Source organism: Magnolia sinica, chromosome 9, assembly GCF_029962835.1.
Source record: "Magnolia sinica isolate HGM2019 chromosome 9, MsV1, whole genome shotgun sequence".
Taxonomy (NCBI): domain Eukaryota; kingdom Viridiplantae; phylum Streptophyta; class Magnoliopsida; order Magnoliales; family Magnoliaceae; genus Magnolia; species Magnolia sinica.
In genome coordinates this window covers 11212176-11239309 of record NC_080581.1, presented here as the reverse complement: position 1 = coordinate 11239309, position 27134 = coordinate 11212176, and the positions used below count along the sequence as shown (strand labels likewise).

At 38.1% G+C, this 27134-nt stretch overlaps 1 protein-coding gene across 3 annotated transcripts; it reads left to right on the top strand.

Moving 5' to 3' along the window:
• The first annotated feature begins 364 nt into the window (after nt 1–364).
• Nucleotides 365–27134, top strand: LOC131256884 (putative clathrin assembly protein At5g35200). Of its 3 annotated transcripts, XM_058257965.1 has the most exons (17): nt 365–445; nt 4835–4889; nt 7145–7264; nt 7360–7429; nt 10628–10725; nt 10889–11030; nt 11123–11223; nt 13995–14078; nt 14228–14278; nt 14361–14426; nt 14876–14941; nt 15089–15169; nt 15316–15393; nt 16144–16299; nt 16812–16887; nt 17354–17469; nt 26526–27134. In XM_058257965.1, exons 3-17 carry the CDS (start codon nt 7163–7165, stop codon nt 26856–26858), a joined length of 1620 nt encoding a protein of 539 aa, XP_058113948.1. In that variant the 5' UTR covers nt 365–445; nt 4835–4889; nt 7145–7162; the 3' UTR covers nt 26859–27134. The 3 variants fall into 3 exon arrangements, with proteins under 3 accessions (XP_058113948.1, XP_058113949.1, XP_058113950.1); XM_058257966.1 differs by lacking the exons at nt 365–445; nt 4835–4889; nt 14228–14278; XM_058257967.1 differs by lacking the exons at nt 365–445; nt 4835–4889; nt 13995–14078; nt 14228–14278.

Sequence of the window (27134 nt, the reverse complement as noted above, 5' to 3'; positions counted from 1 at the left end):
TGTAAGTAGAAAAAGTAACTTATTTGGTGGTATCCAAAGGAGCCATTAGTGTATGGGTCTGGTTGGGTGGGTTGGTGGAGCCTGACCTGACTGTAATTAGATTGGTTGGATTGGATCGAGTTTGGGCATTAGAAATTTTAAAGAGGCTGGGTTAGGTTAAGATTTCTAGACCCGTTTATTGAATTGTCCGGGTATGGGCTGAACCCGATCCTGAATGGACCCGACCCGCTGCGAGGCCCCCCCCCCCCTCTCTCTCTCTCTCTCCCCGCGCTCGCGCGAATCGGTTAGCATTTCTCATTGAGAACTGAGCGTGAATATAAATAGTGTGCATGAGAGAGCATTCATCCTCTTCTCCTCGCAAAAGCTCCAGAAACTGAAACACTCCTCTCTCTCTCTCTCGATTCCTCCGATCTCGAAAGAATCTTCTCCAGCTCCTCCTGCTGAGGTAATTCCAAATACACCTCCCGCCCCCCCCCCCTATCCGTTTCTGATGGTATGTGATTTGAAAAAATCCAATCCAGCGATTCGAAATGCATATCATTCAATTCGCATTTTCAGCTTTCACGTATAGAAATCCATCTCTTCCTCTCATTTCAGCTCTGTCTCTATCTCTCTAGGTTTTTTGATATGAGGAGTTTCCAAGGTCCAGGAGATCTGATCGGTGCGTAAGGCAGGGCCGGTTGTTCAGATGATGTGGTGCGGGCATTTTCCCCCTGAACGTTCATAGTGTTTTCGTACAGGGGTGGTAGCCCCTGGCCCACCCGATTAATGGACTAGCATGATTTTTGTGCCAGATCATCTTCACGATCGAGCCTCTGTCATGAACGGCTCAGATTTCCCACACACTTGTAGGACCACTTTTGTAGTCTTGAAACGGTTTGGATCGTGTTTAAGAGAAACTGGGAATGAGATCTTTGCAAATTTGAAGGCAAGGATCTTCTAAGATGCGTTAAAAAGTCAGGTCGACCCTATGGATTGCAACCGGCTATCAACTATTCAACTCAAGGACAAGTTCTTTCAAAGCTGAGGGAATGATGCATGCGGGTATGATCGTAAGAAACACACGATAAAATATGGGTGGTCCCAAAAAAACATATGACCTATTAGGTGGGCCTCACGTTTAGAGCTGTGTTGAAAGATTTTTAAGGTGATATGGATTTGCTATGTGGTTGGACCGTTGGAGTTTGATTCTTTAGAGTCTTTATTTACTAAGGTTTTGGGCTGGATCTTTAACATGATCTTATGTGTTGTTAAGTCATTAGCAATGACTGTTATTATCAGTATTGCACAATACTGATATTGGGCTTTAGTTGGGAAACTTCCTAGTATCTGTCGATATATCGCAATGCATCACTATGTATCATAATGTATCACAATGTATGGCTATTCATCGCAAGCAATGTATCACAATGTATCAACGATACCTTAAGTGCGTTGAAAAATATTGCAAAAATATTGAAAAAAATCACCAAAAATCCCAAAGATATGTTTTTCTGATTTTATTTATTTGTTTTTTTTGCTTTCATTACATTCCTAAGGAAATTTCGACCACTCCTTTTTCGATTGGTTGGATAGTAAAATGGGATTTGGTGGCGGAAATCAATATTGGAGAGTGTGGTACTGAAACCCAAATTGATGAGTTTTTGTGAATTTAAATAGTTTTTCTTGTTTAAATTCCTTGGAATTGGTGGAATGAAGTTCATAATTAATGATTTTGCATGTTTTGCATGCTCAATCAAGGGTTTTGACCTTCATTTTTGAATTTGGAAAAATTGAAGAAAATTGGGAAAATCCGAAATTTCTTCCATTTTACCTATTTAGCTTGCAATTAGAGGTTGAAAACATCACAGTAGAGTGCTTGGAGGCTGATCTATATATTGACAAAACTTTTTGATTTTTAAAAAATATTCTTAATTAAGATATGTTGAAATTTTAATTAAAAATAATTTTATTTGAAAACAATTAGATTAACTAGATGTTATGTATGCCTAATATTTTGTATTTATGAGTGTATACTGATCTTAACATCAGTCACACTAGTTTATTTATTTTCAATTTTTTGAAATAAAAAATATAATAATTAAAAATAAAATTTTAAATAAACGCACCATATATTGCAGTACATATCTAATGTCAGTAGCATTTAGTACATTGGATGTGCTAATAAGTGATATGAATTATACATTGAATGCGCTAATAAGTGATATGAATTATAGAAATGTTAATGATTTCTTTAATGATTCTTTTATATGAACTGATTTTTAATACAGTTGCATGACAACGCATAGTTTAGTATCCTATACAAAGAAAACTTATTGTGTGTACTTGATTTTTGTGATATTTTTGAATTCTAAGTCTGTAATGATGTATTTTTTTAACATCCCCTGAAGTTTCATTGAAAAATTTGACTTATTTCTTAATGTTTCCCAAATACATTACCCGATACGTCTGATTTTTCAAGTGTGATACCCGATATGTTTCTATATCCCAAGGGTGTGATGCATCTGTCGATACCGATACTGGAAACATTGGTCATTAGTACTCTTTTACCTTAGGTGATTTTTATCTACCATGAGTGATCTTTAGGATATGATTTATATCTAAAATTAGTAAAGTCTATATTTATTAGATCTCTTTGTATATATCTATCTTTTGTTTTTTGGTCTATATAAAGGCTTCTAAGGCTGTTGTTTGGGGAAGTAAATGAATGAGAATGGAGTAGAAGGGCATGAGTTTTGGGGGAATTAGTCTCTTATAGAGGGAGAAACCTGAAAACATCAACCATGTATGTGAAAAAATTGATATTTTTCTCTTCATTTCTTCTTTATCATATCCACCCGACACCACAATCACACCACCAGTCTTCAATCCTCTTGAGGATTAGGGAGTGGTAGGTGGATTGGGCAATATGCAAAGGCTCAAAATAAAGGATTGGAGCAAATGCTTGGATTGGCCAATCCGGGCTTGACAAATACAAGTATCCAAACAAGCCCTTAGGGGGTTTGCTAATGATTTTTTTTTGGCAAAGGTTTGATCTTCAATTACCAACTGAAAACAAGAAGGAAAAAAGTTGGCAGTCCACAATATTAGGTCCCAAGTTCAATACATAAGACATGCTCCAAGAGTAGGTTGATCTACCTCCTACTATTCAAATGTCGATGGGCTGGAAAACATTATGTATTTAAATTTGGCTTTTAGAAATCTTGAATTGTGTGTCGGGTTCTTTTCATCTTTGTGGTTAATAAGAGATGGGTGTATTGACTCTCAATGTACAACTGGGTAAGCTAACATAATAGCTTACATCAAAGTAATGCTATCTTTATGTAGATCTCATAATTGCTCATAGTTGGGTTAAAGGGGGAATAGGTGGTGATGGTGAGTGCATAAGTGCTACAATACCTTAGCACATTCTCCCCATGGATGTTTTTGGACTTCTTGGAAAGTGGTGGCAGAGTTTTGGGGTTTTTGCAACCAAAGGAGATTATGATTAGGTACGGGAATAGTGACACAACCAAATCGAAAAAACAGAACCTTGATTTGGATGCATACCCTTTTCTTGAAGATCAAACCATTAAATTTCTTCACAAATGCAAAGAGAGAGAGAGAGAAAAAAAGAAGAAGAAATAAAGGTTGTGGTTGATATCCAACAACCTACTATCCATTATACTAGTATCACAATGTTCCTCTGCTCTTCTTCTACCGTAGGCAATACATGCCCAGAAGGGAAGCAACTCAAGCTTTAAATCGATATAAAATAATTTTATTCAAACAACCATCATATCTTACCACTAATGTGGTTTGTAATGCATGTTAGGAACATTATCTTACATCAATCAATTAGACCCTTAATGTGGTTCAAATATTCAATTAAGATGATTGGATGTTTTGGATCCTTGATCACAACCCTTGGATGGTCCTGATATTTGATTAGCCGGCTTGTGGCTCGGATGCATTGGATAGGCAAAATTTCTAATAAGGAGAGCTAATGAGTGCATGTTTACTTTTGCTGCCATTTTAGAATGCCTATGGATCAAAGGTTGGACTTGGAATGCCCTTCTTAAAGGATGAATCCCTATATATGATCTCTCTCCAACTCACAAGTAAAAACTAAAGTCAAAATTAAAGCTCTAACACTTGTAGAGGATAGCATCTTATGATAGGATTGATTAGTGAAACAGCCTGGATGACCATGATCTTTGATTAGCCAGCTTGCGTGGCCTGGATGCATCAAATAGGCAATAACATCTTGGAGATGAAGGTGGGAGCAAAATTTCCACTAAGGAGAGCCAATGAGTGCATGTTTTCTCTCATTGCTGATTTTAGGATGCTCTATGGGTCAAACGTTGGAGTTGGAATGCCCTTCTTAAAGGATAAATGTCTATGTATGATCTCTTGCTCAAGTAAAAATACAATCAAAATTAAAGCTTTAACACTTACAGAGGATAGATTTTAGATAGGATTGATCGTTGAAATAGGATTCAGATAGGGTTGATCCGCTAAACAGGATTTGAACAAGAAGAGGAATTCAAATATGTCCTCTTAATATTGCAAGTTATGCCATTGGCCAAGTTAATGATGGGTTTTTGGCTGCTATATTTGTATTGTTCATGATAGAGGAGGAGGAGGAGGAGATATATGTAGTACTACATGTCCAAATTAGGTTTTGCTGTCAAGCAAGTTCATGATGGGTTTTTGGCCACTATATTTGTATTATTCATGCAATACTCTTCTCTCAGAAGTCAATGTTTTGGCAAATGGGTTTCACATGCTACTAGTCTTTTCTCTCCTCTTGTTCTCCATTTTGAATATTTGATGTATTATTTGATTTTTGTAGGGATGCTACTGCCCATAAGACACTAGATTTGAAGAGATCTTGTGAGTTCTTGCAGGTAACCAATCTAGTTCTCATGTCCAATGGGAAGTCAATATTTTGGTAATGGATTTTACTTGCTGTTACTAGTTTTCTCTCTCCTTGTTCTTCACTTTGATGGATTATTTGATGTTTCTTGGGTTTTAAGTGTAGCTTGTATGGTTGTTTTTCAAACCGCCCTTGTGCTGTTTTGGATTGGGAAGTGAATTGTATTGTAAATATTCAGTCTGATCAAAAAGGAAACAAATGATGCTTCCTGGTATCCATAAGAGGGAGCAGCGGCCCTAAAATTGAAGTGATATTTCTTTCTAAGTCCAGCTTGAAAGTAATGGAAATGCAATTTCGAACCTGGAACCTCCATATGAATACCATGGAGGGAAATTACAAATTTGTTAGTTCTGCCATATTTGACTAAGTAGTAATTATTGCAATTCAGTTTGACAGCACATCCAAGTACATATTGTTAGAGTACCGTCTTATGTGCATGTTCATTGCAGTACATTTGAGTGTGAGAGTGCAAAAATATTCAGTTCTCTTGTGGTGCACCATATCCTTAGAGATGGTGGAATACCTTTTTGATTTCATTTGCATTTATTTTGAGCTTATCGGTTGTAATAGATGGTCTATAAATGAAAGCTAGTTGAGAAAGAGAAGTAGAAAATAGTTCTCTATTCTCTCTCCATGCTTTGCATAATGTAGTCTCTTGAGTTTAACATGGTAATAACACCATTAATTGGTCCTTTGCCCTCCATCAACACAAATCTGAGCCATTCATCCCTTTTTACCCTGTTTTTACACCTTGCTTCAACCACACCACCATCGTCATCTGCCGCCATCAGCCACTATCGGAACATCTCAGCACATCATTTACTCTCCGGATCGCAGCACCTCAACAACCATCGCCATTATTTTCACCGGATACCAAATCGAGCATATCTTCTTCTAGATCTGACTGTGATTGTGTCTTCTCTGAATCCCATTTTGGCAACACTCTACATCCTCCACCAAATCGCTCACCGATGTCTTCTAAAATTCACAGTCCCTCCCTGCCAGATCCCGATGTGCAGATCTGCACAAAGACAGAAACCCATGCCTGACAAAAATCCCAAATCCACAGCGCCCATCGCGCTACACCACCATCCGTTCTCAAAAACCACTGCATTTGATTCCTATCAGATCCACAGTACCCATGGGCATGTCCGATTCTCTTTGTTGATTCGTTCTTGAAATCCATCTCCAGCCCTTGTTACCAATGATCCACTGTTGCCATTGTTGTTTCCGGTGATCCACTACTGCCACTATCTTCCAACCTTCTGCACAATCTCCAGCATCTGTGCATCAATCCCATATGAAACACGCTGGAGCTCTTGATCAGATCATCCAGATTGTCTATTCCGATTTCTCTTTTCTTCCTCTCCATGCTTTCCACTTGTAGTCTCTTGAGTTTAACACATATAACTGCATTTGTCTTTTTATCAATCCGGTCCTTTGTGTTCTTTCCTTTTACAAACTTTTCAAGCAATATGAAAGCCAACCCCAAATAGTTTAGATAAGGCATCGTGATGATGCTGTCTCATGATGCTATATTCTTTTAAGCATTGTTGAAGCTTTTATGCTAACCAATCATCTTACATGCTCCCTCTTATGGTTGCATCTACCTATGTTTGAGGATATTGGGAGAACTGGTGTGATCTATCTGTAGGAACCTTAGTAGAAATTTCTTGTTCTGAATATTAAATTGGACCCATGCCTCTCTTGTCAGGAAACAAGCGAAGTTTCATGGAGTAACTTTATTACTATTATTATTATTGTGGCAGGTTCTGTTAATAGTGCAGTTCCATCTCTTGTCAATGCTTGCAATTTCAGTTTTTCTTTTATGCTTTTTCTCCTACATTTGATAGAACTGATAGCCATTTATGTAGAACAAACCATCCTTCATATGTTCAAGGTTAAGAATTTTTTATATTCAAATTCTTGATCTTGTAACACTTTTAGAAAACGCAATAATGAATTAAAAAACTTATTTTTTCAGCTGGGTGAGATGCAGGCTTATCATTATCATCATCATTCTTTTGTAATGAAGATTGGCTCCACTCAACACCCTAGACATCATTATGCTTGAAACTCTGTTCTTCAACAATTATTTTGTGTGGATGTGCAATGCAACCTACTCTGTCACCACTAATGAGATGCAATACCTACCCTTTATGCCCTTGGTTTTGGCCAGAATAAGTTAATCTGGGGCTGTTGAAAATTTTTTTTCCTCCTTTGTAGGATTCCTTAAGATTTAGAATGGCAGTGCCCGCTGGTACTCAGCAGAGCATAAGAAAAGCTCTTGGTGTTTTGAAGGACTCCACGCAAGTTGGATTGGCAAAAGTGAACAGTGATTACAAGGTAATCTCTATTGCAATTTTGATGCTAACTGTCATCTTGTAGTTTATCACTCAAAATTTGACAGTTCTTTAATAGTGCTTGTCTGGTGTTCCCAGGACTTGGATATTGCAATTGTCAAGGCCACTAACCATGTTGAACATATGGCAAAAGAAAAACATATGCGCAGTGAGTCCAAGCTTCCTTCAACCATTGTTTAGAAAATCAGTGCTAGGATTTGGCAAGCACCGACTCCACAAATTCATGGATCTATAGCTTTCCTGGAGGAATACACCACACATCCAGTCATTGACTCGGCTTATTTCTTCTTCCATGTTTGGCCATGGGCTTGAAAAACATGCCAATCCATGACTCTGTTCTTCTTCTTCCGTGTTTGGCCGTGGGCATGAAAAGCATGCCAATCCACGACTCAGGTGGGCCACCCCATAGGGCCCATGGCAAACTGAAGGATGGTGTGCATGTCGTTGCAATATAATTATAGTGAAAATGTTTGCAATTTTTGGATTGAGTTTTCTTAAGCATAACCTTCATCCTCATGATCCTCGACAGATGTTATGCAAACAAATACTTTTTGCTATAAATTTTTTAATACCAAATATGTAATTTGGTGATTCACCCTCACAAGTTGTAGCTCAATAGCTTTGGAGTACTATCTACTACCAATGTTTGCAGTATCAATAACATCAGTCGATATTTTGACCGATGCTATCCTTATCGCAAGGGACTGATACCGAACATGGGGGGAATTGCAAAATTCCCCTATATCAATTGATATATGCAGTATTAATTGATGTATGTAGTAGTATCAATGATATATGCAAAATATCATTATAAAATTCCCTTCTATCATTGATATGTGTGATAAGTATTGACAATACAAGGCAACACCTCTCATTTGAAGAAAAAAATCTAGAAGAAATAAAAGGAAAAAAACACCATACCTGTGATTGTAAATGTCTTCGTTCCTCCTTTCTTTACTACATCCCCCTCCCAAAAAAAAAAAAGAAGAAATGACCTGCAAGGATCTATGTGTGTCTCTCATACGTCATATTTACACAACTTGATATGCAGGCACTTAGAAATGGCACATGTGGCGTATATTAGACCAATTATAATTATAGACCCGACTAATAAACTTATAGTATAAAAATTAGGTTGGTTGAACAATACTAAGCACTGATTCGTGGACACTTGTTTTTTGAAATAAGGCCATAAGATATTTTTCATTTCTAACCATCCAATAAGTGCCCAACAATATTCTATTTTAATAACCAAATAAGAGAAATTTTTAGTCCATGATACATCCATGGTTCGGAGTATCCTTGATATTTTGAAAATATCTCCTATATTATCCATATCTCCAGCTTGGCCTCAATATCAATAACATTGATAGTATTAGAAATTCCAGGTATCAGCAATGTATCGCTGAGCATCGCTAATGTATTGATATTGGCAATATTTTCGACAATGTAAATTCCAGGTGTTGATTGTATCACTAATGTATCGATATTGCTAATATATCGCCAATATTTTGGACTCTGTAAATTCTAGGTGTTGCTTGTATCGCTAGTGTATCGACGATATTTCAATAATATCGCCAATGTATCAATGTCGCCAAAAATCTGTTTATTAAAAAAAAAATTCATTTCAAATTTTTTTTATGAGCACATGGTTGTATGCAATGTTCAAATTTTTGATGATAATATTGTGATATTGTTGTTATCTCAACATGGGCAATATTGAGATCACAGTCTTTTGCTTCCCTTCCAGATGTCGACAATTTCTCGATGATGGATGTTTGGATGGTTGGGATTGATGGGATGGTTGGACTGATTTCTTACGATAACACATGCTTTTAGGCCCCCATTAAATGGAAACTTATTGTGTTATGCATTATTTTTGCAATTTTTTATTCCTAAATATGCAAATATGTATATTTTAGCATATCATGAAGTTTCACTGAACAATTCTACCGTTTTCCCCATGTTTCCCGCATTTTCGGTTATCAGCGATATCGATATTGTTTCCGTATCCCTGACCAATGAAACTCGTAGCGATACTAATGCTTCTAACACTTGCTACATCTAAACTAGTTCACATAATTTGGATGGTTTATTTTGAATTATTTGTATGGCACATAAGCAATTTCTTTGTAGCTTCTATGTGCCTGCATATCATACATCACACCCTGCCAGAGTATCAAAGTATTTCTCTATTTAAAAGGGGGAGTTGTATGATACTCTGGCAGCTATAACACTTGATATGCATGCACTCATCAACTGTACATGTGTCACATATTAACTCAAATTAAAATAACTAAATTGCGGAAACCATCGTCCCCAAGTCACGGTCCCAAAATCAGATTGTTTGAACGATCCTAAACTTTGATTCCTGGACACTTGCTTGTTGAAACAGGACCGTTGGATATTTTTCATTCTTAAATGTTCACCAATCTCATCCTCAGACGAGGAAATAACTGTAATTTTTGGATTATAGTGCACTTAAGTTATGGGACATAATTCAATTGTATGCCCCATGTGCAATTCTAAGTTGATTTCTAAGTGCATATCCACTATCCATCACTCTCTTTGAGAGTATCGAAGTTTTTCTCAATTAGAAGCTACACTTCCATGTTAGTTTAGTACCATATAAAAAATGGCGGTGACTCTTCAACAATATGCTTGGCATAATAGTACAGAAATCTTGATCATCTAAGTCGCTAACCCAATTATCTAGAGAGCATAACCCAAAACATACACTACAAAAATAATACTAACCATCTGGTTCGTACATTCTAATTTAGGCCACTCACTATTCTACTTTTAACCATCCATTTAATAGTCATTAATTAATTGATTAGGACTTAGGATCACTTGATCAGTATGATTTTAGAGATATGCTCTATAGATGATGGGCTTAACAATGTGGATTGTCTACATAGTTGGACATCACTTCCATGAGTGAGGAGGATAGGAATTGGATGCCTTAGCCATTGATTACTTATTTGATGAATTAGGAGTGTTGGATATTTTTCATTTTAACCATCCAATAAATAAAAGGTTCATTATACATCAATCTGTCACACCGCATAATCTGCGCTCCTATACAATGGAGAGTTATTATGCATGCTTGGTTTATTTATTTATTATTTATTATTTTTTAATTTTTTAATTTTTTTGAGTTCTATGTGTGTAATCATCACTTTTAACATCTCTTGAAGTTGGTTAATCATACATAACCTGATACATGCGATACTTCTCAAATGTATCCGTATCCTGAGGGTGCAATACATGCATCGATACCAGTAATGCTTCTATGAAAGTTGATTAATCACGCAGTTAATACTTATTGTCATTGTTATGGCAGCTATTTTTGACGCAATTTCAGCAACAAGACCTCGTGCTGATGTTTCATATTGCATACAAACCCTTGCTAGACGTCTCACCAAAACACACAATTGGGCGGTATGTTCCTGCTAACTGCCTTTTGCTATATCGATTCTTTATTAAGTACCCAGGCAAACAATACCATTTGTTTGTGTGACTTAGACATGTACATGTGTGAAGTCCTTTTGTGGCTGGTAGTTTCGCTTATTTGATATCTGGCCTATCTTATTTAATTACTTAGGTTGCATTGAAAACTCTGATAATTATTCACCGTGCTTTGAGGGAGGTGGATCCCTCATTTCGTGAAGAGCTCAAGAGCTACACCAGGAGCAGAGGTCAAATGCTGAACTTGTCCCATTTCAAGGATGACTCAAGTCCAAATGGTATTACTTGTTCTAGTAATTTATCTTATTTGCAGAAGTTTTGAAATACAGAAACTGATCATGATATTCTTTTGGTTTATTTTTCCTTGAAGCATGGGATTACTCCGCCTGGGTTCGTACTTATGCTCTATATCTGGAGGAAAGGCTAGAATGTTTCCGCATCCTGAAGTATGATGTTGAGACTGAGCATACAGTAAGCAGTTTAACTTTGCATTCTCTTCCTCACTTCTCTGTGGCTGTCTCCTATGCAAAGACATTTGATAGCTCATGAGCTATTATTCATTTTTGTTTCTGTATGTGGGGAATTAAACAGGTTGAGCTTTGTTATGCTTTATTTGACACATAATTTAAGAAATTATTCAAATTGGTTTTATGTATCCAACTTCAGTTAATTTAAAATGTACAAAGATCCTTTTTGAGCTGCATGTTGCGCTGACTGGCTTTTATTTTCTTAATGAGCTTTGTGACACTGTATTAAGGTCAATATCTATATGAAGTTGCACGCTACAGTTTGAGAGGATCACCTTTCTCAAAATATATGTACACATTGACCTTTTTCCTCAACGTTCTAAAGGCCCGATTCTCCCAACCCCCAAAGAAAAACACATGCCTCATATGTTCTACAGGGTTCCATACTCTTGATGGCAAATTTATTTATTTATTTTTGCTGTGCCAAAAGAAGGTTTCTGGTCCACTCAACGTGTGCGAAATGCTTACGTAATGGCCGTATGAGCTGTTAAGCAACAGTACTAGCCGACCGCGTCATGCAATACGGGGCTGAATTGGTGAGCCCTGAAGAAACACACCATAATGGTCCGTTATAGATCTGTAATAGTCATAACGGAGTCATTGAAAAAACAAAAAAAAAAGAAAAAAAGAAAAAGAAAAATTTAGTTACCTCTTCTCTTGGTTGCAAGTGCATCTCTCTTTCTCTCTCCCCTTCTCTTTTGAGAAGTGAATTTGTGGCTGCTCTGTGTCCTTGTGTGTTGAAAAAGTAAAAATCCATCCAACCAGTTGGACTATAAGCTACGGTTGAGTGGTGGATAACGTCCAACCTTTTATGTGAGAAATCCACTGCATCTAATAGGTTTGCCCCATCACGAGAATCACCTTTTACAAAATTCAGGCATATCCACTTATTGAGTGGACCACACTTGTGTGTGTGTGTGTGTGTCTATATATATATATATTTGCTATTTATCAATGCTAGAAAATTTTCTCTATGGCATGGGCCACCTAACGAGTAGATTTGGATTATTTTTGCACCAAGTGGCCCTTATCTTGGGGCCAATGTATTGGAAAGGTTGGATTTCACATGCACTTAACCAGTTGGAGGTTATTTGTTGGGTGGACTGTAGATTTCGTTCCCACCAATTTGACTTGAGAAGTTCTCTTTTTTCTTACAAGATGCTCCGGTGCATGAAACTTGATACACTTGCGCTAAAAACATTTGTACACGTGGCATGTATTAAATCAAACTAAACCTATTAAAATGTGGGGGCCGTTTTTGCCTAGTAACAATTCCAAAATCAAATTGTTTGAATGATCATAATAGTTGATTTGCGGACGCTTGTTTATTGAAATAGGACCACTAGATTTTTTAATTCTTCACTATCCAATAAATGTCCACCGATTTAATTGTCCAATGGTGAAATAAGCATAATTTGGAGTTTATTGTATTAGTGAGATGAGTTGGGCCAATTTGGGGGCACTCGAGTGGTCTCCCAAATCAGCGATACTATTCATCCAAATTTAATTCTATTTTTTTTTTTCTTAAAATTTCTTAGGGGGAATAATATCATATGCTTAGGGATCTGCATTAGTGGAATGAGCGCCATAGATTTCATGAATTTGCAAGGTCTCTTGAACCGGTGACATTATTCATTCGAATTTAAATTTAATTTTATCTTATAATTACTTAGGGGGAATAATGTTAAATGCTTAGGGATGTGCATTAGTGGGATGAGTGTTATAGCTTGCTTGAGTTTGGGGTTGATTTAGGCCCATTTAGAGGGTCCCCAAACTAGCGACATTGTTTATTCGAATTTTAATTTTAAATATCTTAAAATTACTTGGGGGGAATGGTGTTAAATGTTTAGGGATGTGCTTTATTGGGATGAGTGCCATAGCTTGCATGAATTTCGAACTAATCTAGGGGTCAGTTTAAGCTTGTCAGGTTCACGGAATTACCAGATAGAGACAACATTTTTACCAAAGAGTGGACTGTTACGCCATAATAAACATGGCTGAAGAAAAAAGAATACATCTTTAGAATCCTTTAAATATTTGGAAAATTTCCCACATTTTCCGGATTTTTTTTTTTAGAAAAAAAAAGAGACTATTATGGGTAGCATAACAGTCCATATTGGCCATAATGGACGATATGCGTATCGATATGGCTTAACTTGGGTCCACTAGCCCATTCCTTTGTTGATGCTTCAAAATTTGTGGGGCAGCCTGGTCTCTCTGGGCACACTAGTTGTTATCAGATGTACTTCTGTCAGTTTTCTTTCCCTCGGATTTGGGATTTTTATTTCCACGGTGGATTCAGCTCCACCCCCTTGATTCTGTCTTCTTCCATGCCGTTTTCAACCATGCTCTTTCCTGTTGTCATTTTACATTTACAAAACCATTCTCAACAGCCTCATCATACTTGCCTTAGTTTTCACAGTAATAACCTTTTCCACGAACTTCTCTTCTATAGTGCATACGGTTTCAGACTTTACCAACTTTCCCCTTGAGAATAATGTTGCATGCAAATAAATCCTCAGAGCCTTCTGGCTCCACATTCATTTTCTTCTTATGCAACGGAAACTTCAAGGAAATAGACATCTTCTGGTTCAGTTTCATGGAGAAGTGTCATGCAAAAAATTATACCATACTTGTGGTCAATGGTCATTCATACTATTGAAAAGTGCAATAAGATACCGAGCTGGATTTGATTCTGTGATGTTCTGTTAACAGAAAACGAGGGAGCTTAACACTGCTGACATGCTTGAGCAATTACCTGCATTGCAACGGCTGCTTTTCCGTCTCCTTGGTTGCCAGGTGCTCTGAACTTGAACACACATGGTGTATAACAATCTGGTTTTGCACTTATGCTTTTAACAGTGCATGTTTATTATGCAATTATGTAGATTGCATAGAGCATGTCTCCTGCATTTTATTTGAGCAACGATTGCATACTGTTCTTGCAGCCAGAGGGTACAGCTGTATATAATAATGTGATTCAATATGCACTTGCGATGGTAAGAAGCCTTTTGAAGTACTTATTCTATGACTTGGTTCACTTTTCTTGTTTTTGAACCTATTCTGGCTGTCTGTGTGCAGGTTGCAGGTGAAAGTGTTAAGCTTTACAGTGCTATTAATGATGGTACTCTCAATTTGGTGGACAAGGTTGGGTCCTGGACTCCTTGTTCTTTTATCTTTGTTCATAGGGTTTTTATTTTATTTTTTAAGAAGCTTTGTTCATTGAGGAATTCTACTTGCAGATGCCCCCTACAAGTGCCAAACAAATGTGTAACACAAGTGCCAAAGTGGCATCCACGTGTGAGGTCAATCAGACCATTCCATTCATCAGGCGGGCCACACGTGTACAAAGAGTAGATGGTTAACAAGGTTAACCACTGGTCCAAATTCAACGTCCATGGGTGGGCTGCCAGAGAAGTGGACCAGCTTGATTTCTGGGGCGGCGTTCAACATGGACCCACCACATGGATCTCACACGTGCCACATGGGCATATTTCAGGTTCTTGTGTTTGGCACTTGAAGATGCATCAGTTAGTAGCATTCGTCATTCATCTAGTGGTTTATATGGGTCCATGGTGATAGTGTTTCGGTGGCAGTTCTTTGAGATGCAGAAGCATGAGGCTGTTAGGGCACTTGATATTTACCGTAAGGCAGGTCATCAGGTGTGTATTTCAGGCCAGATGGTTCCATGTATGTCTATGCTCATAATGCATCTCTTATGCAATACTAATGGTTCAAGAATGTGGTCTGAAATTTCCATCATTCTTCAACAATAGTTTAACATTGGAAGCCCCTTGATCTGGCTGCAGGCAGAGAAGCTATCTGAGTTTTATGAAATCTGTAAGGGGCTCAGTCTTTTGCGTGGACAGAAGTTTATTAAAATTGAACAGGTGTGGAACTTCAAAATCTGTGTTTGTTAAACCCATTTGTTGTTTCTTTAAACTGTAGAATTCTATGCTGTTAGTCTTCAAGGACACTTCAATAATTTTTTCTCTGCTGCTACAGTTTATTAAATTCTTTATCTCATCATTTCCAGCCTGCTGCATCATTTATCACAGCCATGGAAGAGTATGTCAAGGAAGCTCCACTGGCTTTACCACTTCAACGGAATGTGGTATGGATCCTCTTTTTTATTTGAGTTGTCTTTTGGGAACTCATATTTTAAGTTTTAAAGCAGTATTTTATAAGCATCCCTGCCTCAGGAAGCATATAAATTATCTGATGAGTCATGAGATCTCATATAACAGGTTGTAGCTGAAATGGTAAAGCACTTTCTAGGGGATGCCTTTTGCTTTCCGAGTTTGTCTCTGAAATAGAAAGTTTACAATCCAAAATTGGGTGACTTTTTTGTTTGTTTGTTTGAGTCTAGGGCCAGCAAAATCAGAAGAGAACATGTGTGAGGATATCATATTTATGGAAAATCTGTTGGAGCCATGGAGATTTTCCTTCAGTATAGACGTGATTTTAGATCCAATTTGTTTTCCATGCTTGTTTCATTTCATCTTGTGCTGAGAGAAGGGATTTTGGTGGCAAATTCCCTTGCAACTGTTGGGGTCTTGCATCTGAATCTTGGCTATTCATATACATCATCTTGATGGATACTTTAAGGGGCCTTAAAAAAAATTTAATTAGTGAATTTTATTGACCATAAAGAATAGATTTTGCCTTAATAGTCTTGCAGATGTTCGTGGTTTCCTAATATATTTTTATTGTCCCAGTACTGAACTTATTTTCTAGGGTTTTTCTAGCCTACTTTCCACATGGACACTGTTGGGTGGTTGAGTTGCTTGAAGCTGTCTAGGATGATACATTTTCTAGCTGGTTTTACTTACCACTGAGCATTCTAATCCTCATGTATCATTAGGGTGATGATGACAAGGGTGTAGCTCCCAATCCCAAGGTGATTAAGAAATTGTCAGATTTTCCTGAAAAACCACAGCCTTCCCAGGAAACAGCAGAATCCCTCAAGAGTGAGATCAGCAAGGCTCCAGTAACAACACCCTTTACTGATGATATTTTGGTAAGAATGCTGCTAATGCAGACTTGATGCATGTGTGTCTGTAGGTGAATGTTCAGGTTTCTCTTTTGAAAGGGCACTTGATTGTAATCAACCTATATAAATAGTCTATTACATTGCGCCTTTGGGAGTTTTATGTTCTCATTGCTGGTTGCCAGCCCGGATAAAGGAGGGTTGTGTCAGGTTGGCAACCGGCATCAAACTTATGCCATAACTTTCATCATAAATCTTATGAAATGGGATTTGTGTAGCTGACTCCAATTAATTGGGATAAGGCTTCGATGATGTGATGACCCCATTTTAAATTTAAAAATAGCCTTTGTTGGGATGTACGAAAACCTCATTCCTCACTGAGTGGAACTGAGAGAGTCTGTCAAACTGGCAACTGAGCTCTATGTGGCAAAGAGCCAAATTGAGCACAATCGCTGTGGTACTCAATGAAAATATTGTAACTTTCAAACACAACCTAAATCTTTTACTTTTGTTTGGCCTTGAATTATTTTTGTTTCTATCAGGGACTAAATGCTTCAAGCCAGAAAGCGTCACAGTTGGATGAGAAAAACGCTCTGGCACTTGCTATTGTCACATCTGGTGAATGTCTCTGTAAACTCATATTCATGAATTTAATGTAACAGCTTTGCGAAGCCCACCACCTCTAATCATGGCCTCATTCTCCAGTTTAGCACATCTTTGAGATGTCCGATGTCCGACTTTATGTATCAGATGGGTCCTAACATGTAATATGAGGTGGCCTCAAAATCAGGCCAGTCCACTTATCAGGCGGGCTACACATTCATGCAAAACAAACAGGTTAGAAATAATAACTGACACTCCACAGTTCAAAAGTACATGTGTGGCCTAATGAGGATATTGGCCTGATTTTTTACCAGTCCATCTACATGGTAGGGCCCACCTGATGCACCATTTAGTGGCCCAATGGGTTCCAGGTAGGCACGTTTGGCCACGTGTGGAATTGAGTGTGGGAATACCAAAAATTTTGGTAAATTATAAAGTAAATGCTTATACTTGCTAATGTATTTTATTCATCTTATTTCAGATAATCCATTAAATACTGGAAATGGTCCTGATCTGACAAGTGGAGCTACTGGGTGGGAGCTTGCACTCGTTAGCGCGCCAAGTTCTAATGAAAATGCTGTAGCCGAGAGTAAACTGGTAAAAAAGCCATCGTTCATTTCACTTCTCAGAAACGCATGATTTACTGGTGTGCAGGATTGTGCACATATTGGACATTCCTTCTGTGATCCAAACAGCTGATCTGATGTGTCTCACAATGGTTGGGGGATGCATCGAAGACTGAAAATTCTTCTAGATTGGAAGACCCTAATCCTTGATCAATGGCCTACCAATACACAGTTAAGGAGAAATACAACTAGTGCATATATGGCTATTGGTCCAAAGATCATCAATTGGTCCAACTAGTGGAAAATTGTACATTTGCTGATGTGTGCGACTGTTTCAAAACCAATGGTTTGCATGCAATGATCTCAAAAATAAAATGGAAAAGGTTCTGCAAGGGAGAGTGTTCACAACCCCAAGTGTAGGGTCGCGATGTAGTAATAACTCGTGAGAACGAGGTCGAATCCACAGGGACTAAACTTGTACGTATTCTGAAAAGAACTAAAACTAGAACTAGAAGAAGATCTAAATCTGAATTTTGGAATAAAAGAGAGTAATTGTGAATAATGTTTAAACTATCAATAAAAGGTGGGAACTATGGTGCCAAGGATCCACTTGTCGCTATCAAGATGCTACCTTACTTGATTCAAGGAACACAATTGAAATTGAAGTCCTATCTTATCCAATTGGAAGATAAAGCAATTTAAATCAAATCTGAACTTTTCATTGACTTAATTCTCAATGGAGGAGAATTGTGATGATTGGAAGGGATTTCATCACCCTACCATGCCCAGGAGACGATGGTGAATAATGGGATTTACCAATCTCACTATCTCGAAACAGGAAAAGAAGATATTCAAAGCTATCACAACATCTATTGTAATTTGAGTCACAATAAATCATAGAAAACTGAAAATATTTTCTTAATATCAAACTAGAAATCAATGAAGTTCAATAAGAACAAGAATCAAAGCAAAATAAACATCCAAACACGTTACAAGCTTCATATCTTAGCCCTAGCTAAGAGGTTTAGCCAACCATAGACATGATTGAAACCAAATCTCTTAAATAACGAATGAAAAATAAACTAGGGAAGAAGAAAAACTCTTTACTGGTTTCTCCACCCTTGTGTATGCTCCTTGAGATATTTCCAAACCCTAGAAGATGCTTTGAAGCATTCTAAGGAGTCCTATTTATAGTTGTGGAACTCTAACTTTCGCATAAAGTTGGAAAAATGTAGAAACCACTTCAAATTTACGCACTCTGCGCAGTTTCCCAAAATATGCTCCGAGTTTAAACCGCCTCAAATTTACGCACTCTGCGCAGTTTCCGAAAATAAACAAACTCGAAGTTTCAGAATATGCCTTTTCAGGACAATTTTAAGAATATGTTTGTTTTCAGGACAATTTCAGGATTCATTTTCTTCACTTCAAATCTTTAATTCTTTTCATTCCTCACTTGATTTTCTTGAATTTTTGGCATGTGAATTTTTCATTAATGACTTCCAAATCTCCAAATCTTTATTTAGTAATCTTTTGAGCATAAATCTTCCTTTTGACATCAATTTCACCTTTAAGCTCTCGAAATCACCTCGCACATGAAAACATGCATAATTAAATTGATTAAGCACTATCATGTTTATAAAACCAAAGTATAAATAGGGGGAAATATGCAATATTTCACACTCAATAGAGAGCGACATCCTACAAGCTCACTATGGAGCAAAATCTCGTAAATTGGTTGATAAAATCCATCATAAGGCACACTCCCTTTTTGTGATCTCTTATTCTCTCACCAACTTTTTACAACAAGTAATATTCATCGTCATCATCATCATCACCTAAGACTTATCCCAATGAATTGGGGTTGGCTACACGAATCTTCTTCGCAAGCTTTTTATAACAAGTAATCAATGTTTTAAATATCGTTATCGCGTAATGTATCACACCCTTGGGATATGGATACATATCGGTTATCGCATTGGATATATCGGTTGTATCGCGTAATGTATCGTTATTGTTGGGAAACATGGGAACATTGGGAAATTGGTGGAATTTTTCAATGAAACTCCAGGGATTGTTGAAAAAGACATCAATACACACTTAGAAATTAGAACATTACAAAAATAAATAAATAAATCCACATTAGGGGTTTCCTTTGCATGGGATCCTAATATATGCATTGTACAATTAAACCGATGCAAGTATATTCAAAGTTTATTCATATAATTTATAAACATAACAAGACATGTATAAAAACACAAGCAGTACATTCAAAAGCAAAAGAAGAATCATTAGATCAAGTTACATACATGTTTGATTTTGTGTTCGGATATAAATATTGCAACTAATTTGCGAGAAATTGAGAAATTTCAATTTTTCCCAATTTTCTGCAACTTGGCCCATCTCCCTAAATCTTGAAATCAAAGCTCCAAAACCATGATTTTTCACGAAAAACATGAAGAATCATAGATTTGTAACCAATTGACACTGATTTAGTGTGATTTACAACAAAAAAATGGATTGGAAATCGAAAATGTCCACCAAATCAAATAGGTGGGATATATCGGCACTACCTATGCGTTTCGTATCGCACAGGTGGGATACAAGATATATCGTGGGATATATCGGCCGATATCGTCGATATTTAAAACACTGCAAGTAATATGATCTTAAAATGTCTTATTACCTACTAAACAAATTTGATCCAAATGAAGAATTTCCCACATTAATTGGGAAGCAATTGTTCCACCACAAAGCAAATTTTCGTATAGAATGATCTAATAAAAAAAACCACAACGAACTGAAAATGGCGATGGGTGATCAATGGATCCCAGTGAAGGGGTACACTTGCAGTAAAAGGGGACCTTATGATATTTGTGGCTGGATTTGATCCAACATGGAATGTTATGATGTTTCCATATTGTTTGAATATTACAGTATGGTCATCAAGAATATTATTCCAAGTAACAGAGGTACTGGGAAGCTCAAGTGGCGTGCTTTGTGAGATTCCTGAATCTGGACAAGGTGTTACGATGGATGGCTTGCATGAATGGGTTTGTGATGGTGGAAAACATTCATTCTTGTGGGAGATAAGAAGATGGATTGGTGTACAGTTCTATTCATGTTGCCAACGAGTGAGGAAGGGTTAGATCATATTCTAAAGAACGGGTGTCAACAGAAGGGCGGCTGAAGAGTGTATCTCATTGGAGTGAGCAAGTGGGCTCTTTTGGTAGGGTGGCATGGTTTAAATGTGTGGGATGTGGAGACATTGATGTCTATGGTTCATGTATAAGCATCATTTACAGGTCGACCTTATGTCTATAGAGGATTCCAAAGTGAGGAGGGGGTGATTAATTTAGAGGTGGTTGTTCTCCCAATGGTGGAGGGTAGAGTACATGTAGGGTTGTACATCGAGTCGAACTAAGTCGGCTTGGCCACTGGCTGACCTCAGCTCGAACTCGGCTCGGCTCGGTCCTCAAGCTTGATTGGCCAGCTCAGCTCGGTTCGATCAGCAGCTCGGGCCAGTTCGAGCCAAGATCGAGCCGATTTTGCCATTGCAACATTTTCACAAACACCTGGACTGCCTGCACCTTCAAAATCTCACTATTTGAGACAACAACAATGGTTTTACAGGTATTTTATCAAACACCTTCTAAGCGACATAAAAATCAAGAAAAAAAGGGTGTTGGTTTCATATACATACCTTCCTTGCCACTAGCCACACTTCTTTGAGTCATTTCATCAAACACTTGGTGAGCAACATCAATATCAAAGTAACCGAGTCACTGAACTGGTTCGATCTGAGTTCGATTCGAGCTGGGTTTGATCCGAGTCGAGTCGAGCTGGGGCAGAACTCGGCTCGAACTCATTTTCGAGCTAAAAAAATCAGCTCAACTCGGCTCAAACTCAACTTCTAACTGAGTCGAGCGAGCTAACCGAGCTAGCTTGGTTCGTATACACCCCTAAGTATATGTGGTGAAGATGCAATTAGGAGAAAAATTAGGAGTTTTGACACATTTGTGCCTCTGGCGGCGCTGTTTGACAATAGTTTACGGACTTAGGGATGCTTAGGAAAGAAAGTGACTTGCAGTCAATGTTTTAAATATCGGCCGATATATCTTGTATCCCACTTATGTGATACGAAACGCATAGGTAGTGCTAATATATCGCACATGTTCGATCCAATGAGCATTTATAATTTTCAATCCCTTTTCTTTGTTGAAATTATGTTAAATTAGTGTCAAATGGTTAAAAATCCTTTAGTTCAATGTTTTGCATGAAACAAACATGGAGTTTGAGCTTTGATTTCGATACCCATTGGTTCTTCATGTTTTTTTTCGAAAATTTCCTTCAACCAGTTATCAATTGGGACTAATTTAAAAGTATTTAGGAGTGTTTGATGAAATGATCATCACATACACTCTAATTTTGAAATTTGAGCATAGGTGGTCCGATTTGGGAAAAATTGGAAAAAATAAATAAATAATTTCTCAATTTCTCCCAAATTGCTTGCAATGTTGCATTCCAAACATGAAATCAAGCATGTATGAATAGGGGTGTACATCGAGTCGAACCGAGTCGAGTTGGCCTCAGCTCGACTCGGCTCGGCCACCGGCTAACCTCAGCTCGAACTCGGCTCGGCTCGATCCTTGAGCCTGATTGGCCAGCTCGGCTCGGTTCGGTCCGGTCAGCAGCTCGGGCCGAGTTCGAGCCAAGATCGAGTCGAGTTCGCCATTGAGGCATTTCCACAAACACTTGGACTGCACCTTCAAAATCCCTCTGTATGTGAAATAGAAGCAATGGTTTTATAAGTATTTTATCAAACACCTTCTAAGCAACATAAAAAACCAAGAAAAAAAAGGGTATTTGTTTCATGTACATACCTTCCTTGCCACCAGCTACACTTCGTTGAGTCATTTTATCAAACACTTGGTGAACAACTTCAATGGCAAAGTAACTGAGTCACCGAACTGGTTCAATCGGAGTTCGATTCGATCAGAGTCGAGTCGAGCTGGGCCCTGCTCGAACTCAGCTTGAACTCATTTTCGAGCTCAAAAAATCAGCTCGACTCGACTTGAACTCAGCTTTGAACCGAGTCGAATTGAGCTTTTTCGAGTCGAGTCGAGCGAGCTAACCAAGCTAGCTCAGTTCGTGTACACCCCTATGTATGAAGCCTAATCTACTGATTTATTAACTCCTTATTAATTTTTGGAAAATAAAAATCATTTTTAATTAAAATTTAATAAATTATTATTATTTTTCGAAATTTCCCTTTAAATAGCTGTCAATCAATTGAGACTAATTTTGAAGTATTTTGGAGTGTTTGATGAAATGATCATCACATCCACTCTAAGTGTTATGCATTCAACTTGAATATAGTTACATTAGCTCAGTCAAACAACGCATAGCTTAGGACCCTATACATAGGAAGCCTACTATGTGCACTTCTTTTTCGAGATGTTATGATTTAAAAGTGTGTATTAAGGTCTTTTTTTAAACAATCCTTGAAGTTTCATTGAAAAATTCAACCATTTTCCCAATTTTTTCCCATGTTTCCCCAAAAGTGTGATAAATTACCCAATACAAACGATCTATCACGTGCGATAACCGATACGTATTTGTATCCCATGTGATACGTAACGCGATACCGATATTTCGAACATTGCTTGCAGTGAGGTCAGGGAACTGGAGGAGAACTGATGTGGTAAGGGAGGTCGAATGGGCTGTGGGCCCCAATCAGTGTTCAAATTATCTCCAATATTATCTTTATCTCTAGCTCAGCGATACCGATAACACTGGTAGCAATACCAATAACGCTGGTAGTATCAGAAATTCCAGGTATTAGCAATGTATCGCTAAGTATCGCCAGCGTATCAATATCGCTAATGTAATCGTCAATATTTTTAACTATGTAAATTCTAGGAGTCGCTTGTATTGCCAATGTATTGCCAATATTTTCGATTATGTAAATTCTAGGTAATGCTTGTATCATAAGTGCATTGACGATATTTCAATAATATTGCCAACTATTAATATCATCAAAATTTTATTTATTAGAAAAAATTTCATTTCAATTTTTTTTTTCATGGGCACATGGTTGTATGTAGTGTTCAATTTTCCATTGATGATATTGATAATATCTTGATATTATCAATATCACAACATGTGAGATATTGAGACCACAATCTTTCGTTTCCTTTTCAATTGTTGATGATTTCTTGGTGAAATATCATGAGTTGTTGATATTTTGCAATATCGATGGATGTTTGGATGGTTAAATAGGCCGGAGGGGATGGTTGGACTGATTTCTTACACCAACACATGCTTTTAAGGCCCCATTAAATGAAAACTTGTTGTGTATGCATTCTTTTTGCAATTTTGTTTTATTTCTAAATATGCAAATATGTACATTTTAACATCTCTTGAAGTTTCGCTGAAAATTCCATTGTTTTTCCTATGTTTCTCCACATTTCCGGTTATCAATGATATTATCGGCGATATCGATATTGTTTCCATATCCCTGGCTATAGAAACTTGTAGCGATACCGATACTTTGAACACCGGCCCCAATAGAGTAGATGTTGGACACATGTCTAAGCTGGCCTGTGATGGTGAGATCTAGGCCACAACCATTGCTGCATTTAATTCTAGTGAGGACTTCCTGGAGTCAAAAGCCTTTGGAGACGTGTGTCAGGCTGAGGTGACGAATGGTAGAGATTACTTTTGGGAGATGCATGCCAAGCTATGGAGTCGAGCACTAATGTAAGTGACATGTAGTGATATTTCAGGAGATGATATGCTCCTTATTGATATTTCATTGGGTGGTATCCCCCTTGAGGAAAGAGAACCGTTATCAGGAGATAGAGTCAGTGTAGATTCTCGCCCCCTTTATCGCAAGCACCTCCACATCAAATCTGTCAAATTTGGTGGTCTAATGTTTGAATGAGAGGGAATTCGGTTTTGTAGATTCCTGCATCTCCATTAGGATTGACAATAGACACTCAAGCTCAATAGTCAATGGCAAGGAGGTTGTGGGCTCCCCAGCAACAGGTATTGGTGGAGATCATCATCCATGGATGAGAATCTGGACTTACATAGCTGGCAATGCTAATGTTGATGAGGAGGACATAGATACTGAATCAAGCAGTGAGTGGTATGGCGGTGATGTAATGCAATGAGACCACGGCAGTGGACTCGTTATATGAATCTTGGAGAACCCATCTGATACAGATTCCTATTGCAAGATTCTTCACCCTTTCTGGTTGGTGTCGTGGTCTAGGAAGGTGAAGATGCAATGGGTTCAGAAGTGAGGGGACAGGGTAGTTCCAAGAAGGTGGTTATGGTGGGGGACAAAAACCCCAGAGAGTAAATGATGCATCCATGATGAATGAGAAGAGTGAAGATCACCCAATGGCAGAGTTTCTCAGTAGGCTCCGACTCTCTTATGATGGGGCTGTTGGAAATTGGATGATCTGGTTGCAGAATTGGTGAGCGATGTCAGATGTGACTCATAAAGGTGCAGCAGAAGTACCAGTGACAGAAAGGAAAAATAAGTGGGAATTAACGAATTTAAACTCCTCAGTTAATTATGACAAAGGTGCTGAATTGGGAGGGAAGAAGACTAGAAAAAGAAATAGTTTTAGGGTAAGGGGGAAAATTGATCTGCAATGAAGATTGTGTCATGGAATGTCCAGAGGGGTTGGAAATCCTGTAGATTTTTGTGAAAGGTTGCTAAGACGGATGGTAACATCATCATGTTACAGGAGTCGAAGTTAGAAGATGTGAAGCCCTTGGCAAGATGTTCGATGATTTTCTTCAGCAAACCATTCATCTTGCAATCAAGCAAATGTTATTGTTGCTGTCATAGTGCAAGCCTTGTACATCTTGACGTCATAGCAAATGTAGATGTGTGGTGGAAGCTGAAGTATCTTTCTCCTCATGATATTGACCAGTCAGTTCACCTCCCTCCCATCACGGAAATTCTATCTTCATGTGAGGAAAATTCTGGTTGCCTGTGTTTCACCATCAATGCATAAACAGCTGTGAGGACCTTCAGCGCATCAATTGTGCCCATTGCTGTTGTGATTGACTGATCCAGATGCTAGATAGACTGCCGAAGCACTTCAATATGCCAATCCATGGAAGGAAACCTTCCATCCAATTACCAATCAGTTTGGATCATTTGATGCTGAATTGAGGGAACCAGGACTGATACGTTTGGGATCAATTCTTCCAATTACGTGCGATAGGCATGCACCGCAATCGTACCGATGCTCTAATACCAGATGTTACACACCCAACTACCCAGTGGTTCTTAGAAAAAAAACATTTTCTGAGGGAGAACAACCTCCTATAATCTATGGAGTTAAGAGCTTTCCTAAGAGCACATGAGTGTGCAATATAACTCATGTACATGCCACATGTGCCAGCATGGCACATACGTGTGAGATCTAATCCATCCATCAGGTTGGTCTGATGTTGTACATGTTTTCTGAAAAATAAGATCTGGACCAATCAGCATGTGGGCCCCAACACTGGAACAGGTGGATGGGTCAGAAAACTTGAGCCAAGTTTTTTCAGAGATGTTATTTGCTTTGCAAACGATGGCCCACCTGATCAGTAGGTCAGCCTGATTTTTGGGCTTGGGCATCAATGTAGTGGTGTTGTTTTGATTGATGGATTGGATCTAGGACATATCATGCCATGTGGGAGCATGTGTGGTGTGTTATGAGCGTTATTGCACATACATGTGGGCTTAGTGAAGCTCTAGAGTTGAATCTCATAAACTAGTTGATAAATCCACCACAAATCACACCCCCCTTTTATAACCTTTCACTGACTTTCTATAATTAAGTAATATGACTGTAAAGGTTTTGTGAAATCTTCTAAGATGTAAACGATCTTAGTTACCTACTAAGCGAATCCTACCCAAATCTCCAAAGATCCACCCCATGCTTCTTCTTTTTTTTCTAAGATCCACCCCATGCTAAGAATGACTAGATGGGACCATATTACGGCCCCTATAATTCCTCTTTCTGCTTAATTTATTTATGCATGACAGTTATTGATCATCATATTTTTACCATGCAGGCTGGTGGGCTGGACAAACTGACATTGGACAGTTTATATGACGACGCAATGGCAAGAAGAACGAACCAGAATGGTAGCTACCACTCGGGCCAGGTAGCACCCAATCCCTATGAGTCTGCTCAATACACCCAAGACCCGTTCTACGCTTCCAACAACATTGCCCCGCCCACCAATGTGCAGATGGCCACTATGGCCAAACAACAAGCCTTCATGATGCAACAGCAACAGAAGGTAGCGGGCCAGCAAGACACAACAAATCCCTTTGGCAATCCGTATGAGGAAACAGGTGTCCAGTCCCATCCATCTAATAACCCATTTACAAGCCTCATTTAGTCTATTGTTAGTTGTAGAGAGAGAAAGAGAGGCCGTGGAATGAGTGGTTGCGATACGGAGCTGTAGATAGTTGGGCAGTGCAGTGGTAATCCATTGATGAGATATGGTTCCTTTAATTCTTTCATTCTTTCATTCTTTCATTCTTTCCTTTTGTTTTCTTCTAATGCTTTAGTAGTAGTTCCCTCTCCTTTTGGGTATAAAGCTGAAATTCCAGAGATAGAGAAATGTATCATATGATCTGATGTAGTTAGTCATTGACACATTTGGAGCTCTTTA